General features: G+C 40.5%; 1 protein-coding gene across 13 annotated transcripts in view; it reads left to right on the top strand.

Annotated features, from left to right (window-relative positions):
• Nucleotides 1-18797, top strand: part of LOC115570926 (SRC kinase signaling inhibitor 1-like) — a 117946-nt gene that overhangs the window by 39483 nt on the left and 59666 nt on the right. For 7 of the 13 annotated variants that reach the window (XM_030399730.1, XM_030399735.1, XM_030399732.1 and 4 more), the window contains exons 2-3: nucleotides 5507-5582; nucleotides 6964-7268. In XM_030399730.1, coding sequence (XP_030255590.1) covers nucleotides 5543-5582; nucleotides 6964-7268 — 345 coding nt within the window. In that variant the 5' untranslated portion in view covers nucleotides 5507-5542. Of the gene's footprint in view, nucleotides 1-5506; nucleotides 5583-6963; nucleotides 7269-11480; nucleotides 12084-18797 lie in introns of those variants that run through there. The other 6 variants (XM_030399729.1, XM_030399731.1, XM_030399737.1 and 3 more) reach the window with 3 other exon arrangements.

Genomic DNA, 18797 nt, shown 5'->3' with positions numbered 1-18797 from the left:
GTTTATTTATTTGTTGCTGAACACATTAGGCTGCAGCCTTTCATCATTTCATCATTTTATAAATCATTGAATCGATAAAATCTCAGAATGTAGTGAAAAATATACATCAAAAATTCCTAGAGCACATCATGGCATCTTCAGATATCTCCGATCCAAAAACCTAAAGATATTCAGTTCACAATATAACTCACAAAATGATATTAAACTTCAAAAAGCACCAAATCTTCACATTGGAAGCAGAAACTGTTTTAAATTTTTTGTTCCATGAATGACAAAACAGTTGTTCAGCCCTTATACACATAAATGAATCATAGCAACAGATGCATGTATTGTTTCGTTGGTCTACAGCTCCTGTCTTGTAAGCACGCCCGTAGACAGGACAATATATCACTCTTTATATGTATAGTACAGAGTCTTATATGTACTGTATATGCAGTGATCAGCAGGGTGCACTGTGCTGCCGCTGCAGGCACACTTCAACAGACCAAAGCAAACAAGACGAAAATAATTTGAAGTAAATTTGAGTGAAGCTCAGACGAGTACAAATGATCAGACCCTCAGCCCAATGAAACCATAAAGCTAACAAATGGCCTCTGTCAGACCCTGGCCATCAGTGGCCAAGGTTGTACTACCAATACACACACACACACACACTCACTCTCTCTCTCTCTCACACACACACATGCGCACACACTTACAGCCTTGTAATGAGAAATGTTTGGACGTGGCCTTGAGCAGCATTTTGGAAGGTGTCCCAGACAGCTGAAATATGGTATCAGTGGCACAATGACAATCACTCACTTGGTTTTTAGTCTCCCCTCAACTATAATGAACACAGAATAATGAATCATGTGGCTAGGCCAAGTCAAATACAGTGTATGTGTGTGTGAGAGAGTGAGTAACACACACGTATTTCATCCACTATTGTATTCCTATTTATTCTGTTAAAGATGTAAGTATTGAGTTTAAAATTTTCAGATTTTTGAACAGGTTTTGATCTGAAGGTCAGAATAATGTATCCTAAAAGACCTTGTCCTAACAAGTATGTTAAATGATTCCTTCTGGGTTTAAACACATGTTTGCAAAGCAGTGTTAATGCATTAAGTGCCTAAGTGAATGTGAGTGAAGCTGAAATATGACGTCCCCCTGAAGGCTACAACACTGCAGTTAAAGATTCAACAGTGTGAGTGAAGTAAGACAATTAGAGGAGAATTCATCAGCCGGACTGGTAGCGCTGTTAGCAGTTAGCTGCAGAGCCATAATAACAGAGGTGGTGCCAGGAGCAAGCTGGGAGGAGGTGGCAGCCCATTAACTACCACCAGGAGCAGTAATGACATGGTAGAGTTAAGAAAAAATAGACCACAGAGCTGTAGCTGTTTTTACACATGGCTGAGTAATTTCACAATTTAAGACTGGGCTCAATGTGGACAATATGTGCCTCTAGTTGAATCCACAAAATATGTCAGAATTGACATCACAGGCCAGAATATAATGTAATGAAATAAACGGAACTGAAATAAATATGCAAGTTAAACTAACGCTGAAATGGAAAATGTCATTACATCGCTACTGTTTGGAAATGTGAGCTTGAGAGCGAAAACCCAACATTTAAAACTGTGATCAAATAAAGGAAGAAATATTTTGTGCTGTAATAAACCATTAAAGTCTAAATAAGAAACAACATTTTTTATAGTTGAGCTGCAGCTGAAATACAATAAAAAAAGCAGTCGAGAGAAAGAAACACCTGATAACAGATAACACACATCACATCATAATCATTTCTGAGAGGTTCCTGAAAAGAACTGTGTAATTTTGTTGTAATTGAAGGTAAAATACAGACTAACAGATGCTGAATTTGGACTTTCTCAGTCAATAACTGCTGATTAACTTCTCAGGTACATTTACTTTTAGTTGTTACACAAGTCTGATCAATTGAGCATACAGTTAAACATACTTGTCTACAAATTGGCCAATAACAATCAGAATGAAAGACTATTTGCTTAAGCATAATAAGTGATGGACCTATTTTTTTTATGGGATGTTCAGCATTTTTCCAATTAGCAGAATCAGAGTTTTCTTTTTCTGATGGTTCTGTGGTTGAAAAAAATACATTTAGAAAATTAGTTGCAGCATCCTCTCTGTTTGTAGTCAACACTCTGGTCTCACTCAAGTGTCCCGCCTACAATACTATTAGGGCTTTCCATTAGAAGGTTCGGACACTGCGAGTCAAACCATGCAGCGCTGATCTGCATTTTCACTTCTAGTTCTATTGCATTTAGTTGAGCTAAGCCTATTCCTAGATAATACTGCAGGGAGGGAGAATTTACAGCCGTTTCTTTAGCCACTACTCCACACAAGCCAACTTTAAGCAGGTAGCCCCGTTGTAACTGTGCTGACGTGACAAGTCAGACTGAGTCAAGCCTGTGTATGGAAAAGCCCCATCTGCTTGGTAACACAACGACACTATTATCATATAGAAGCAAGCTAATGTTACAAAATGTTTTAATGAGGACAAATCAAAAGATGTGTTACCAAAACCCCAAACGTCTGTGTAAGAAATAACAGTAATAATTCATGAAAACCCAGTGACACTGCAGCGAGCTGTCGTCAGGCAGTGAGTGAGTGCTGGTTGTTTTGGGCAGCTGCCAGTTGTGATTGCATGTTTTTCTATGAATATAGATATCACGTTTAGATGAAATGATGAGGCTGTGGATGAATCAGGTACAAATGTAGGACAGATGTTCTGCATCATCACTTTACAACCCTGCGAAATGAATTCCTTTGGCTGATGACCAGCAGTGCTTCTCGTGGTAAAATATAGAATCTTTTTGTCCCACATACGTACTCCCCCTCTTCCCCCGTCCTCCCAACATAGAGGGGTTTGCTCAAGGCTTCACATAAATTAAAGTGACAGGCTCTCGTCTAGATGTTCCCTCCGTCTCTCACAGTCCCCCTCTGTTTTATAACGCTCTTTTCCTTCCTGCCATGGATACACACTGGCATGCCTCTGCGCTCCTATTGGAGGATTTACATCTTGGACCAACTCAAATGTTTCCTCCAGACGCTTAACAGCTACAAATATTGCTGTTGTTAGGCTGAATCCCTGGAGGAGTAACATCTGAGGAAATTACTGTTCATCATGCCTCTGTGCTTTTGAAATGACAAGAAACACAGATTAATCAGAGTATCCGCAGGCCATTAAAATGTCCTAAAATGCAGTACATTCATATTTTATAGTCTTGCATTTAAATGTATTACTTTTAAAAATGTTTCACCTTTACACTCTGGTTTCACTTGGTGCTGCTGAACTCCGACTCTCTGTCACTCCTCTGTTGCTTCATGCCTCTCCTGTCCACGCCTGCTGTGTCTTATCGCCCCTGGAGTCATATTCCTGATCAGAGCTTCTGTAAATCACCTCTGTACTGTGCCCCTGTGTTCAAACTGGGAATCTCAGAGGCTGTGTTCTTTCCATGTCTGAGGCCGAGATGATCCCTCATCATGGTTGCAGTCAGGGCAAACTAAAATCAATCAAATCAAATTAATAAGGTCACTAGCTCCATGGCTAACTGAGCTAATAAGCTAACAGTAGCTGGCTAAGACTAAGGATAGCTAGTAAAGATTAGCAAGTATCAGTCACTGATATGCCTCCCTTTAATTTCTGACCATATTTTACAAATTATACAGTTAAAATTATCTTGAAACGTTCTTTAAAGCATTAAATTCAAGTGTCTGACAAAACTTTTGACTAAGAGTGTATTTTTGGTATATATGCTCCACTGACTTTAAAAGAAAAAGAATCCCTGATGTCAATTTCCCGTTCACATCTGAAACCAAACCTATGCTCTTACTCTCAGTAAATAAATAAATAAACATTGCTTTTCTGCAAACACAAACTGTGAGTTTGTCACATCACAATTATTATATTGGTAGCAGTAATACATGCTGTTCACCCAGTGTGTTGTTGTCTTATGCTGGCTTTGATGCATTTAGAGTAAATGCAGCTCTAACTTGGACCTTAATGGGGGATCAGTTGCTTTAGTCAGTAGCTGAATTTTAAGCTGCATCACAGTTTCTTAACTGCAAGCTAATGAAGTTTAAGAGGCTTCAGAGCACCTTTGTTGCCCAGCAAGCAAATAAGAGCACAGCATTATAGCACAGATCAATAAAGTACAGAGACTTTACACTGAGACTCTGCTGGCCATGTATCTTAAAGAAACAACTACAGAAACAGGAACAAGGAAGAAAATTGAACACAACCTCTGTGTGATTACATACAGTTTATATTGAATGTATCTGTGTATTATATCACATCATTTCAGCTCTGGTTACAGAAAGTAAGTTTGTCCCGTTTGTTCATTTTCCAGAATTGTCTCTTAATTTCCAGTTGCTGTTACTGCAACGATTAGTCCATTAACAAATAAGTCAATTAAAAAAAATAAATAAATCAATTGACTTATTTGAAATTAGATTAATTGTTGCTGTAATTTTTCAAGCAAAAATGTCATTGTTTTGCTGTTTTCAGCTTCTTAAATTATATGAACAGTATTTGGGTTTCGGACTGTTGTCTTTGTTGTGATTAGCATAGCTAAAAACAACAACAGCCAAGCAATGCAGAGCTGTCTGCAGGATCACACCTAAAAAGTGTTTCACAAAGATCAGTATTTAATGTTTGCTAGGCTATAACTAACCTAAACTCTAAACTGGTTTAGTCTAATTTTGGGACAATGAGGACAGGATTTTGGATGTTTTCAGGACTTCTGGCCCTAGTTTGAGTCTTTTCAGCGTCTGTTTGCACTGTACAGAAACAATATGGCGGCAGCCTCTGCTTTATGGTCTTTCTCTATTGCTAAATAGTATGTTAAAATATGTCTCTGAAAAAATATCCAAGAAATAGGCAGAGCAGTAACAGAATCTTGGTTTATAGTTTATCAGCACTGCCTCGCTTTGACAGTTTGATGGATTCTGGAGTTTAGTGAGACGCCTCTATGACTATATTGTTTGTGTTCGTGGATGCACGCTTGAAATGAGGAACAACAATCATTAGGCCAACAGCCCTAGAATGTGTCAGATGACATGTATTGGGGGATTTTTGCCTGCAAAAAGTGGGGGGCTGTGGATGCAGGCAAAATGAAAAGAAGTTTAACATTGTGTATTTGCATATGCCATTAAAACTGCAGTTAAACGAAGCTGGTTGAAAATTGTTGTTATCGTTCTGTATCTACACTACGCTATCTGTGATATAGTGACAACTGTTTAATGTTATTTATAGAAGGTAGTAAAATAAAACAAAGCTAAATATGTTCACTCATGTGTACCTGTAAGTGGTCACCTTCACCTGGTCAGCAGTGCTTTGTTTTTCACTGGTCACAAGAGGGCAGTAAATCTGTCCCCAAACAAGAAGCCATCATTTCCATTTATGTCACTTCTCCTTGACTGATTCTGACACAGATGTGAGACAGTGGTGCGGTCTGATAATAGCAGGAGACGTTGTTTTCTGTTGCCTCAGGGTTCCCAGGACAGTCACAGTTGTTGGAATAGACAGATGCTGCAGCTGTTTTCTCAAGGGCTCTACATCGCTAGAGGTGTGTTTGTGTTTTTGTGTCGTTCCTCTCACGTGTGCGTATGTGTGCGTTTGTGTATAGAACAGTAGGTCTGTGTGTTCATGTTTAGGGAGAGGCAAACAGAGAAAACAGTGTTCCTTCCAGACATTAATGTACTGTGCAGGCAGCTCCCGGACAGAATCAGTGCCTGGATGTTCCTGCTGTTTGTCCTTGCATTAACACCCTCACTGCTGCTCACTTGACAGGCCTCAAGGTCCAACCTATTAACTACTGTGTGTTTACACAATGCGCTGTGATATTGGCGCCAACAAACGTTTCACTCACTCACAGTGTAATAAGCAGTTTAAAGCACTACAACATGACTGGGCACCCATGATTTTGCTTGTTGACTATAAACAATATATGTACTTCACATTATGGCTGATTGTTATTAGATTGAATGTCCACCTGTCAGGTAGCTTCTACGGCTTACTTCACTAAGCCGTAACTTGCAGAGACTTTAAATCAACTGATATGAGTCACTCATCACAATCAACAGTTTCTTGCCCTTTATTAAAATTACCAGTGCACTGCCTGTTCAAAACACACTGTTAGACACAGATGATCTGGTAATGTTGAGGTGTTTACAGATCGAGTCTGATGCCTCCCGAGCTGCTCACAGACTCATCAGGGCGTCAAACATGTTTGATATTTACAAATCAAAATCTGGATGATTACATCTGTACTTTGCTTGGCCACAGCAACAGTGCTTCACGGATCCGCTGATGTTGCTGCCAAGTAGGGGTGTCAAGAATTTGATTGATATGAGCCTTCGATTTTGTAAACCGAAATCAAATTCAGTATGGACGCTAACAACATTATCTGCTGAGTGAGCAGAAAGTGTTGCATGTGGTTATACCGGAATATTTGCTCCCTAAATCGCAGAAACACAATTAGTCTCATTTCCTTCAGTTTTTTAGTTTCTACAACTACTATCAATGTAGTGGTAAGAGTATGTCTGAGTCAGAAACAGTCTGCCAAGTGCCAAATGTGGTCATAATTTCCGTTTAGCAAGTAAACCTCTTAAGACTCTCTGCCACATTAACAGCTTGTATGAAGAGTCACCTCTGACATTCTGACATATTTATAATGCATTCAGGTGCCAATCTTAAATCCTGAAATCTGCATCACTCCGTACGTCAAAGGACATCTGTGCCTCCAGGCGTTCAAGTGCACCTCATAAAAAATGTAAATGACAGTTTTCAGGGCATGAAAATCTTATTAATAGCATCGCGTCAGGGCTGAAAAATGTTTAAATCCAAAATTGAATCGAATCTAGACCTTGATATCAAAAGTCAAATCAAATCATGGATTTCCTTCACTCTCTCTCATCCCCCGTCTCTACGACTCTACTCTGCTGCAGGTCGAGAGAAGAGAAAGGGTCCCATGATCTCTGCCGGTGATGCCGAGTTCCCGCGGGATTACCACACCCTGGCCGGCGGCGGCCGCGGGGCCCGGCGGTTCCCCGACAACACCAATGGGGGGTTCACGTCATCCTCGCTGGACCGCCGGCACAACTCGGTGGCCGCCAAGAGCCTGGAGGCCCTGAACAGCATCCACAAGGCGGACATCGAGCGCCAGCGAGACGCCCTCATGGATCTCCAGAAAAACAAGTACTCCAACAGCCCCGGCAGCCTGTCGCAGGGCTCGGTTCCTGCTGGACGACAGGTATCTTCACAGAACACGTCTCACAACTAATAAGCTGACACCAACAACAAATCAACAGAGAATCCTTTAATGTTTGTCATGGAAACATGGGTTTTATTAAAGCTGCAACAGTGGTGGTCATGTCATTAAAATCCTTGTTCATAATACAGATCATAAGCAACAGTCCTCAGTTTCCATAAAAATGGAGGACATGGAGGACTTTCCCGCACCAAACCTCAAACGTGTGATAGTGTGGTATCACTACTGTCGGCACAAAGCAGTTTCCTTTCCAGAGGGTTGGGAAATACAGAACACACGGTCCTTTTGAAAATCACAACAGAAATATACTGAAAAATATCCACAAAGGACCAGAAATGAAGGTTTTACTCATTTTCAACTTAAAATATAATTAAATGTGTCCATATGATCCTACAGGAAACAGGATAATACTTCTTATAAGCTGTATACATTCTCTTATCATTAGAAGTACAGATGCTAAAGCAGAATATATTTTTAAAAGAAAAACTAGGACAGCGTAAGGTCAGACTTTGACTCTGTATGTTTATTTACATTGACTGATATCTGTGTATTCTCTAATGTTATTGTAACAGAATATTTGTGAGCAGTGGCACTTGTGTGCAGAGTGTGAATTACATTAGTAGAATTCAAGCCTCCATTGTGTAGACAGATGTTTAAGCATATTGTGGATGTTTCCACCAGGACTTGAAATGATCATGTTACAGGCATTACATCTAGCGCTGCTGTCATCCTTCACCATGAAATGAAGCCGTGTTTTAGATCAGTTCTTCCTCTTCAACTGATTCCTGTTGCTAGTTTCCAGCTGCGTAGATGCTCGAGCTTGAGTTTGATTGATAAGCTCTGAGAAACGCGGTTCTGATGAATCAGACAGATTTGGAACCATATCTCAAATATAACTGGATTTCAATTCCCATCCCTGCATATTGGTGCTTGCCAGAAATGCCAGAAATTCAAAAAGAAGTTACCAAGTTAGAAAGTCAGAAGTTCACATACTTGGCCAAAGTAGAAAAGCCGGTACATTGTAAGTAAGAAGATGTGAAAAAGAAAGACGGAAACCGATTCTTAGAATATGTCTCAACATTTCTGTTCCATTGTCTGAAAATATTTGTTTCAGTTTGTTTAAGACGAACAGTACACAAACATTGTTCCATAGGAAGAAGAAACACGTGTATCTGTCGATCTGAGTCCTCATTTCAGTCCTGCCTTTTAATTCAGATTCAAACGTAAGAAACAAATGGATGAAAATGAGTCTTCTCCTGTAGATAAAACATTACGTCATGCTGTCACTCCACTAATCGAAGAAGAGAAAATGAGTCTGCAATCTTTTGATTACTGATTTAATCGCTGCAAACATTTGCTGGTTCCAGCTTCTTAAATGTGAGGATTTGTTGCTTTTCTCTGTCATTGCTGACAGGAAATGAAGAGTCCCTGGCTTTTGGACTGTTGGTTGAACAAAAGAAGAAATTTAAAGACGATTAAATGTAAACATTTAAAAAGATGAGTAATGGATCAATAATTAGCAGATTAATGGATAATAAAATGATGAAAATAATTTAAGTTGCAGACCAACTTTATGAGAAGGACCAAAAAAATAAAAAAGCTATTCAAAGTGTGTGGTTAGGGTCCCTCTGTCCTCCCCTTCTGTTGCCATAGTGACCGATTCGAAACCCAGAGGGCTTTGTTTGGGCGATATTACAAAGAGAATATTAATTTGCCATAGTTGCTTCTTGGTAGTAACCCTTTTAAAAGCTTGTTGTGTACTGTTGACAATTGTTGGCAAAGTTATAAATCGGTGCCCTGTCTGTTTTTTCAATCAAGTTTTTTAATTGCTTCACTGTATCACATTGATATCAATATTGCAAACGGAACACATGGATCAGAAGAGACAAATTCATTAATTAGAAAGTACAAAAATGTACTGAGATGTTAATGATGCGTGATGTGATGTAATCTTGACATGTTCCCTTAAATTAATTTGCATAAGACAGACAGAAATGTACAGAAATGTGAAATATTATTCAAACCGGAACATTAAAATAGAAACAAAACTATTGTCAGCAGATTAAAATAAAAACGTATTTACTAATCTCAAGTAAAGTTATGGAACTAGTTTTTATTCTGAGGGATTATCCCAATTTTTTTTAATCTTTTTTAAAAGACTTGTGAAAAGTGGGATTTTTCACAAAAATATCAATTATCCATCAGTGTATATATTTGAATGCAGATTCAGATTTCTATCCAAATAACATGTCGAGGGGAGAGTGCAGCCCGGGGGAGGTTTAAGCTCTCTGAGTGCTTTCAGTTTCCACATGTGAACATTTCTTTCCTGGGAGATAATAACAGCTCGTCGGTGGACTCGGAAACCCACACAGGCGCATTATGTGGCGAGATGCCTCTGGGGCTTCAGACACACAGTGGAGGCATTTTTATGACCGGCTTGCTGGGTCAGTAATGGCCACTTTTTAAGTGGTTATCATCTGAAAGAGGCAGAATTTAATATGGAGAAAGGGATTTAAGTGAGACAGTGAGAAAATGTCAGAATGTGAAGTATTAAAGTCCATCATATCTCTTTCCTCTCTGTCACTGGGCTCTCTTTCATTCTGCCATCAATCACCACCTGCTCTGACTTGATACCTGTGACAGATGGTCACAGAACAGACTGATGCAGTGTCTCTCTGCAGAGCTTGAAGGAGATTCAACGTTTGGAGAAATATATTTGCTGTCTTCCTCAGACTGAGAAGATTTCAACGTCTCTGTGTTAATTAGAGAGCTGGAGTCGGGATGCGTTTAGCCTAGCTTAGCATAAATACTTCAGCAAGTAGAAAGCAGGTGAAACTGTCCAAAGCTTTAATTTATGTCTTTTGATAATATTTTAAAAGAACACATTACCTTATTTCTAGTAAGATACTTCTTATTTCACCATTTTCTACTTAATTCTCCTCCTTCTGTCTACTAAGATAATCTGTTTACTCTGACTGAATCTGCTCACCTTGCTTTTCCCCTTAGTTCTCTTTAAAGCTCTGATCTTGTGCGTGCACACCGGCTCGCCTCGCCCCTCGTCTTTCTGTTTCTCTCTCTCGCTATCTGCTCTGTTGACGTTCTTCCTCAGCACTATTTTTTGTAACGTTTCCCAAAAACCCCAGTTCGACTTTCGTTTTCACAACAGCAGGTGAGCCGTGTGTGGAGAAGGCTTGTTGTTAATGATCTACATTGTACCAGGGACAGAGACCTACATGAAACAAGAGAAGTCAGAATGGCGTGCAATGTGCCGACCTGCTCATCAGATACAAATTGGGGTTCGGTGTCTTGCTCAAGGATACTTAAACTTGCAGTCTGGGGAATTGTCGAATTATTTTATGACCCACTCTACCTCCTGAGACACGGCCTCCCCAATCTGTGGTCCAGTGCCTTTCTAAAAAGTTGAGAGATTTTCAAACTGAATCACTCAGAGTGGCCACACAAAAAAGGGGGAGGACAGTTGAACAAAGATGCCAGCACTCTAACAAAAATGCTACGTGGACACAGACCCTGGACTAAGGTTGTCTGTTGACAGTTTAAAATGGCACATGCAGCTGCATTAACCTCATCATTATTTGTCTTGTTTTTGAGGCAGATATTCTGCAGATATCTTTCCGGCTCAGGCACAGAAAGATGGCATCTTTGTTTAGCTGGAGAACTAAACCAGAACTGAACCTGGCCAGCCCAAATGGAAAACAGCACCAGGTCAGGGAGAGCACTGTGGTCACATTTAATTGATCAGATGCACTGGCTCTTTTATCAGCTCTATGGCTACCAGTAGATTTGACTTGATGCTCATGCATACAGTATGCAGCTGCAGCCTTCTAATTAAGTACAATGGATTTGGTATTGTTTGTTTAACTGAGAATTAATGTTTGAAATAACACAAAGCATGTTAATGAGTAGCTTTAGAGGTTTATTTCCTAAGTAGGGCCAGGTTGCCCTTAAGCTTTTATGCTAAGCTAGGCTAACCAGCCCCTTACTGAACACACAAACATGACATAGAAGTCTAACATCTCATCTCACTCTCTGTGAGAAATAGAATAAGACCTATTCCTTTAAGTGCCCTCTCTCTGTTCTGTTCTTCCTCTCTGCAAGCCTCCGTCAGCTTCTGTCCATCACATCTCAGTCTGCTCTGCTCTCATCTCCCCTTCCAGCTCCGCCTTCCTCTCCACCCACTCTCTGCTCCTTCACGTCTATTTACCCAAAACCCCACTATCTATCTCCTGATGAAAAAGGTGGACGGACACACAGAGAGAGAGAGAGAGAGAGAGAGAGAGAGAGAGTGGAGGTAGAGACAGAGAAACAGGTGGAGTCTGCTGTCGTCATGGCAACCCACCGTTTCCCATATAAGGCAACTGAGTGATATCATATGGTTGGCACTGCCTGGGCTTTGGAAGGAGGCACAGGCTGTACTGAGCAAGAGAGAGAACGAGCGACAAGAGGAGACAGTGAAGGAAGGAGGGAGGGTTTTTTTTATGTCAGCAGGGACGAGGGGCGAGAGAGACTGACAGAGGGAGAGCGAGGAATAGAGAGAGAGAGAGAGAGAGAGAGAGAGGAGGACAGGACAGGAGGAGGAGGAGGGGCAGGAAGAGATGCTAACTGCCTCTTAGGCGCTACTACGGGTACCAGCGAGGGGGACTCTGGCGGAACCTCAGGGCGCGGGAAAGACACAGAGCCGCAGTGAATAAAAAAAATGGAGAGGGGGGAGGAGGAAGAGGGAGGCGTGTGGAGCGCGAGGATGCACCAGGCGGCCGACGTGCTCGTTAAGTAGCAACGGTAACTCTCTCTAACCCCGTCCTTACATCCTCAGCTGAGACTGTGGTGCTGCCATGACTGTGTGACGCTTGTGCTGCTGCGTGGATGAGGGAGTGATGTGAAGTGCAGGAATGTGTGTGTGTGTGTGTGTGTGTGTGTCTTATTGTATGTGGAGGCATGTGCGTGTGTGTTTGTGTGTGAAGACAGGTAGGCTTGATGAGCACACACTCATCCTCTCCTGTGTAGAAGCGTGTGTGTGTGTGTGTGTGTGTGTGTGTGTGTGTGTGTGTGCGCGTGTGTATTTAGGGGAGGGTCCTTTGGCTCCCCAGCAGGCAGGTGTTGACCAGGTGTGTCTTTGCTGCCGCAGCAATGTGTGTTGATGTTTGTATGTATGTGAATGCAGAAGAAGAAACAGATGAGAATGTGTGTTAGTGTACGAGCGAGTGCACATGTGTTGGCGTGTGTGTTTGGGCTGGAGAGGAAGCCAGGCGGACTGTGAGTGAGGGGAGGAAGGAAAAAAAAAAAAAGAGGGTGGGTACAAAAATGGCTACTTGGCATGCAGGTCAGGCTCGCATGTCTCTCTGCTCATCCCTCTCTTTCTCTTCTGTCTCTCTAAGCTCTGTCTGTCTCCGTGCATATGAGTGCCGTGGGATTTCAGCTCAAGTGATTGAGAAATATTGCAGGCAGTAATCACAGAGTCACGGTGCATAGGGGGCCTGTTTGTGTTAGATGAGACAGGTTTTATGTTCCAAAAAATGTCCGCTTGTTGGTGCATTAAATTATTTTGCGGAGTGACTTGCCGGTCCAATTTAAGGTGAATAAACCAAGCGAGGGGGTGATTACACACTGCACGGCTTCGTGTGGATGTTAAGATATACTGGGGATTATCTCACAACGGGTGCTTGACTTCACAATTATCAGCTGTTTGTTTCTGTCACAATGATTCTGAGGGGCACCTGTGAGAGAGGAGATAATATTAACACCCATTTGTCAGTTTGTAATTATGAAGCCACCACATGGAAGTGCGTCAGAGTTGAGAATGTGAAGTCAGCTGGAGGTTAGGGAGATCGTCAACTCTGTATGAGGAATGATCCTGTTACTGTTGACAGTGTTACTATTCTTTGCAAGGATGAGTCAGAAAGTGAATGTAAGTGGGCGTTTATTGATGATCAATCCGCCAAGGTGAAGAGTTCATCACAACACTGAAACCAGTGCAGCAGAGTCATGAGAAGCTTGGAAGTGATTCTGCAAATACGCACAATCTATTCTAGTGACCGCAGACGGAATAGTTTTTTAAAATATATTTTAATTTCATGTCCAGTAAGGAGCCCATCCGGCAATTTAAAACGGTAAAACATTCTGTGCACATTAAATAACGGCAGCACTGACAGTATTAATGCTCTAAGTAATGAAATACAGTGGAAGTGAAGTCTTTAAGAATTAAGCAGGCTGACTTCTCTGTGGGTTAGATGACTTTTGAAGTCTTATAAACTGTCTTCCTAGTAAGGCTTGAGCTTAGTGTTCGTTTTGATAGCCCTCAACACCTTCTTCCTGCGTTAACTGTTCAGGTAACTGACTCAAAGTGCATTTATTTTTCATTCTATAACGCAGGGTTGTACAGCGAGATTAGGCATAGACAGGTCATCAGTCTGGCTGATTATCAGGGCTGATAATCGGCATTTTAAATCATCCATTCTCAACACTATCTGACGTCACGACTAATAGCCGATCAGCACTGAATAATCTGAATTACTTGTCTCCTGCATTACTTATAATCAGTGCTTGTATCGTCCCTGAAAACCATATCAGTCGACCATTAAACAAAATGTGAGTGTCAGTCCTGTTAGAATGAAGCTGCTCTGTAGTCTGGTGGTACGGCGGTGGTTACTTCAGTGTCCCTTGCCAGGTGGCAGAAAGGTGAGCAGACTGTGGCTGGGGTGGGTGTCGTCTTCCTTTGGGCTCTGTGCAGACGTCTCACTTCGACGATGTCACTGATACTCTGTAGATGGGCACCAGGGATGTCAGGAGGCTTTCTACTGCTCCTCTGTAAAAGCTGACAAGACCTTTGCGCAAGAATTTTCCCCTCAGTCTTAAGGCACATTTGATAAGTAAAATTAAAAGCTGTAGTTGTAGACTTGACAGGACAGAGAAAACTCTCCAGAGGAAACAGAAATGGAGCTGTTTGGGAAATGTTTAGATTACTGTGAGAATTTGCTGACTCATACCAAATGTATTAAGTTGTATGAGCAGGTAGAATCAAGACTTTTTAAAACCTAAAAACCTCAACAGAGAAAAGAGTAAAGATCCCACTGGCAGACCTTTTGATCATGACGATGGTTTCAACGTCCCGTTTAGACTATGTACTCACTTCTTTTGCTTTACTAGAGGTTGGCTCAATTGCACTTCCTGGCAGTAAGTCTGTAGAGCAGTCACATAGTTTATAATATGCCACCTCTTCAGTCACATCACCATTATACAAAAGGCCACCAAAGGCCAAGTCATCTGCATATTTGTATAAAACATAAAAGTTTCATCATGAATTTCATTTGTAAAGATGACGGTGAAGCAGAGAAAAGGCAGCAAAATGGTAGAATTCCTCATCAGCTTCATCAACAAAGATACGGACAACATTTGTATTATTCATCTTTCTCTATTTACTTTAAATACTCTGTAAACTTCCCCTTGTAAAATTAGACAGTATTAAGTGGATCATCTCAGTCAAGACAAATAATAAACGGAAACCAAAAATATGGCTTAATGTTATTGAACATGCTGTTCTGATGAACACTTTAAATGTTAGAATGGTAAGGAAATGGTATAAAATGTTCATTTATTCAAGTAAGGGTTACAAATAATTGTAACCATAGTAAGAAATAGTTACAATAATTAAATAATTTGAGACTTTGGGGGGTTATGAAGACTGATCTGCACTTTGATGAGGCTGAAAACTCAACACTCAACACACTGATCCTTCTCTCCTGATTCTTACTTCTTACAGTTTATCTTTGTGGACTTCGTAAAACTTTTAGTCACAGATTAAAGAAGAATATGTGATCGCAGACAATTTTCAAGACTTAAATGGCTGATTGAGTCCTCATCAAATAGATGATCTAAATTGAAGTTAAATATTTTGCTGAATATAACTTGCCGATGATGTTCACTGTGTCAACTCCACTAATCTATCTGCAAAAGAGGAACTGAGGGACAGTAAGCCCCAAACAATGTTTGGGATGCAGAATCGGAATCAAAATGTTTGATCAAGTGTGAGAAAAGAAGCCTCATTGTTTTGTCTAGTTGTAGTGAAACAAAACCTGACTCAGGCTGGGTGGCATCAGATCAGGTTGCTCTGTTTTGGTCACTGGGCCTGGACAGACCTACAAACCACACAGAAATCTGAAATCTGGGTCAAACTGGCCCACAGGCCGGTTGGTCTTTTCCTTCCCAAATGCTGCCTTTTCCATCTGGCTTATTTTACTCTGTATTCAAGAATAAAGTGAGTTGAATTGAAAAGTTTCTTCTGAGATTTCAGGCAAGAGCAGAGAAAATATTTGGAACCCAGGCGGCTCCCAGAACAGCTGCTCAAACACGAATTAAGTTCTACCTACACCTTAGTTTAATTATTAAGGGAGTTCATATTTTTCCAAAAGCTCTCACAGCATATGTGATGGAGTTCAGAATTTATATACAGCAAAACACCGGCGCTCGGAATATCAAACAATCTAAAGTTTGCAGAGAAGTGCAAGACAGTATTTGATTAATGTAGTGATGCTGCAGTGTCAAATCTGCACACTCTCCCTTTCCATTAAATTGTTGCAAATTGGTTGTTGTGACAGTTTTTGGTGGGTTTGCAGACGTCTGTGTTTCAGACACGCTGAGAGCAAAAAAGATGACTAGCAAATATTAAACACAACCTGCTGCGAGTATTATTGGAATGGCTGAAAGGTGATTAAGCCGGGAGCGGTGAGAATGGGTATGCTCATTCAACATGTTGAGTTTCATAGGACTTTTTTTTTGGCTTAGGGCTAGGCTGACAGTCATACAGCCCTCTACCATCGTAACACCATGATTTAAAAGCCCCCAGCGAGTGCCATTATGTTATATTAACCCCACTGAGGCTCCACTGAAATTATAGTACCACCCTTCTTCCCACCAGCAACAATATCATCATGATGTTTCACTGTGGACATCATTCGGCAGAGTATTTTTATGATCATTGCGTCTAGAAACTTTTGAAAATGCTTATCACAGTTGGCCTATCACAGAGAAATTCTTATTGGCATATACATACTGTATGGTATACATTTCAGAAGGACAGTACTCAGTGAAAACAACATCACGCTGACATTAAGTGTTTTGAGATCATTGTCTAGTTCTATGATGTTGAATTATTCTCTGTAATTGTGATGAGTCGGCGTCGGACGTTTCTTTGCAAGAATGTAATCTGTAGTCGTAATCATCCCCAACAATCAGTGTAGTACTTTAACACACTCCTTTCACTCATCTCTTAAAACACAAACGAATGATGCCTCTTGTTTGCAACATGGAGGTGCTTCATTGATTGTACCTTTATTTTTCATTACGTGTCAAATCAGATTTTCGGCTGCAAGTCTAAGTGGCTGTGATGAGGTCTATACATCATTCAATTACTCCTGACTGAACCTCTAACAGACGCCTGTAGTGACATCTGCAAGTTCTGCTCACATCTACAGTCAAAGCCCCTGATCCGTATTGGTATAGTATAGAAGCCGACATCTTGGCTCAAATACTAAGAGCTGCCAGTTCCAAACATCCCTCTCTCGCCCAGAAGCTAATTCAGTGCCATTATGTGTGATTACTTGATGGTTTTAAGACCACTGTTGTCTTTTCTTTGGAGGCAGAGGACTCGAATAAACAGACCGTTTTCATTGGTCTGTACTGAGCTAGTTTGTATTTTAGTTTTGCACTTCTTGAACAAGATGATTAAATTATTATTAGATCTCCAATCATAATTATTTACAGCTTTTCACAGTGAATCTTAAACAGCTCAATCAGTATGTTGATTCAGTCTCTTGCTGCTCAAACAAGAACCACAATGGACTGAAGACGAGATTGAATCTGAAGCTTTAACTTTAGTTTTTGATAAAATGAACCAAAGTGTAGAACAAACAGTGATAATATAATTACTGTCATATTTCTACTATTCTCTAAATGTGTTATTTTTGATGAGAAGATTCTTTAAGCCATGCAAGCAGTTAGCATTCTGACTCTCTGGATGGCAACATCGGTTCGTGGGCTAGAGTGAAATATGTCAAACTATTGGAAAGATTGTCTTAAAATATCTTACGGAGATCAAAGCCACCTTCAGGATTAGTTGTAAAAGTTTTCAACATCTCTTTACTTTTTGTCCAGCACTGTCATCTTGGTCAGTCTAATACGCTTATGACTAATAACCTGATGCAGATGCTTTGTTACTCAGAACCATCTGGGAGGTGACCACCAGTGGAGCCAGTTGTGAAATCAAACTCTGAACTCTTAGCGAAAACATCTTTTCCATCGAGAGCCTTCAAGCCTTCAGTACAGTTCTCTGCTCTTCTTTCAAAGACATAATCTCAATTTCTTACCCAACTGATGCTTTAGCAGCTATGCTCACCTCTTAAGGAGCCACCATCTTTGTTTTTCAAGTTGCTTCTCTTGCTAATCCTCAAATCTTAACCATGGCCATAGCAGTTCCTCAAATGATATTAATTGGTTCAACTAATGTGTCTTCAACCACAAGGCATATTGAAACCCTACAAGATGGATTCCCAAGGTTGTATGCTGATCACACTTGATGTTGCTAATGCAGCTGCCTTGCAAGATAAAATGATTAAAAAGCGTACAAAAATACTGTCAGTCCAATTTGCCTCATGTGTTTAGTGCTTGTTAGCTAATGCTAGCATTCTAACAAGCGAGGCTAATGGCTCATTTATGCTCCCTTTACGTATAGAAATAGATACGTTCACGTCAAACAAAAAAACCTCACTGCTCACATACCATCATGGATCCTACACATATGCATGAAAGTTAAGCAATACAACCACCAGAGGGCGCCAATCAGAGTCAGATCTCACACATTGAGTTCCTGTCCAGTCTTCTCCCAGCTGTTTGGTACCAACATCATACAGATGTTTTAAACTTTTCCCCAACGTGTTTCCTCATTTTTTAAATGTCTTCCTCTTGTCTTATGGTCCTGTCTCGCTTGAACTATTGGCTACAATCAGGGCTCTACGCTGACATTTTTCCCAACGAGCACATGTGCTCCTAAAGTACAATATCCGGGAGCACAAAAAATATTTATTATCGATTTACCGAACACTTCATACTTAAAAAGGGAAAACAAAAACAGAATGATTTACAGTGTTTCATTTAATTTTTTTTCATTTCAGGCAGCACAAAATAATTTCTTATATTTACAGTGATTTCATTTTTTTCATTTCATTTTGTATCCCATGTGTACTAAACACAAAGGATGTCAGTTGTCCAATTGCATATTAACATTCATATGAAATGGTGGAAGCACTGAAATACAATAAAAAGAGGTGTGTCTTATTTGGCCCACTTAAGAACACAATTTGATGCTGGTTTGGAGTCACTGGGTCACATGACATAGAAGCTTTTGAGAAAAAAATCTTAATTTCTGCATATTGTTATTCATATAAAATAGAGGAAGCACTCAAATACGATAGAAAGAGGTGTGTCATTTTCGTCCAGTTTACT

Source organism: Sparus aurata, chromosome 20, assembly GCF_900880675.1.
Source record: "Sparus aurata chromosome 20, fSpaAur1.1, whole genome shotgun sequence".
In the NCBI taxonomy this organism is placed as follows: Eukaryota; Metazoa; Chordata; class Actinopteri; order Spariformes; family Sparidae; genus Sparus; species Sparus aurata.
The sequence above is the reverse complement of the archived record's forward strand: the minus strand, read 5'-3'. Positions and strand labels throughout refer to the sequence as shown.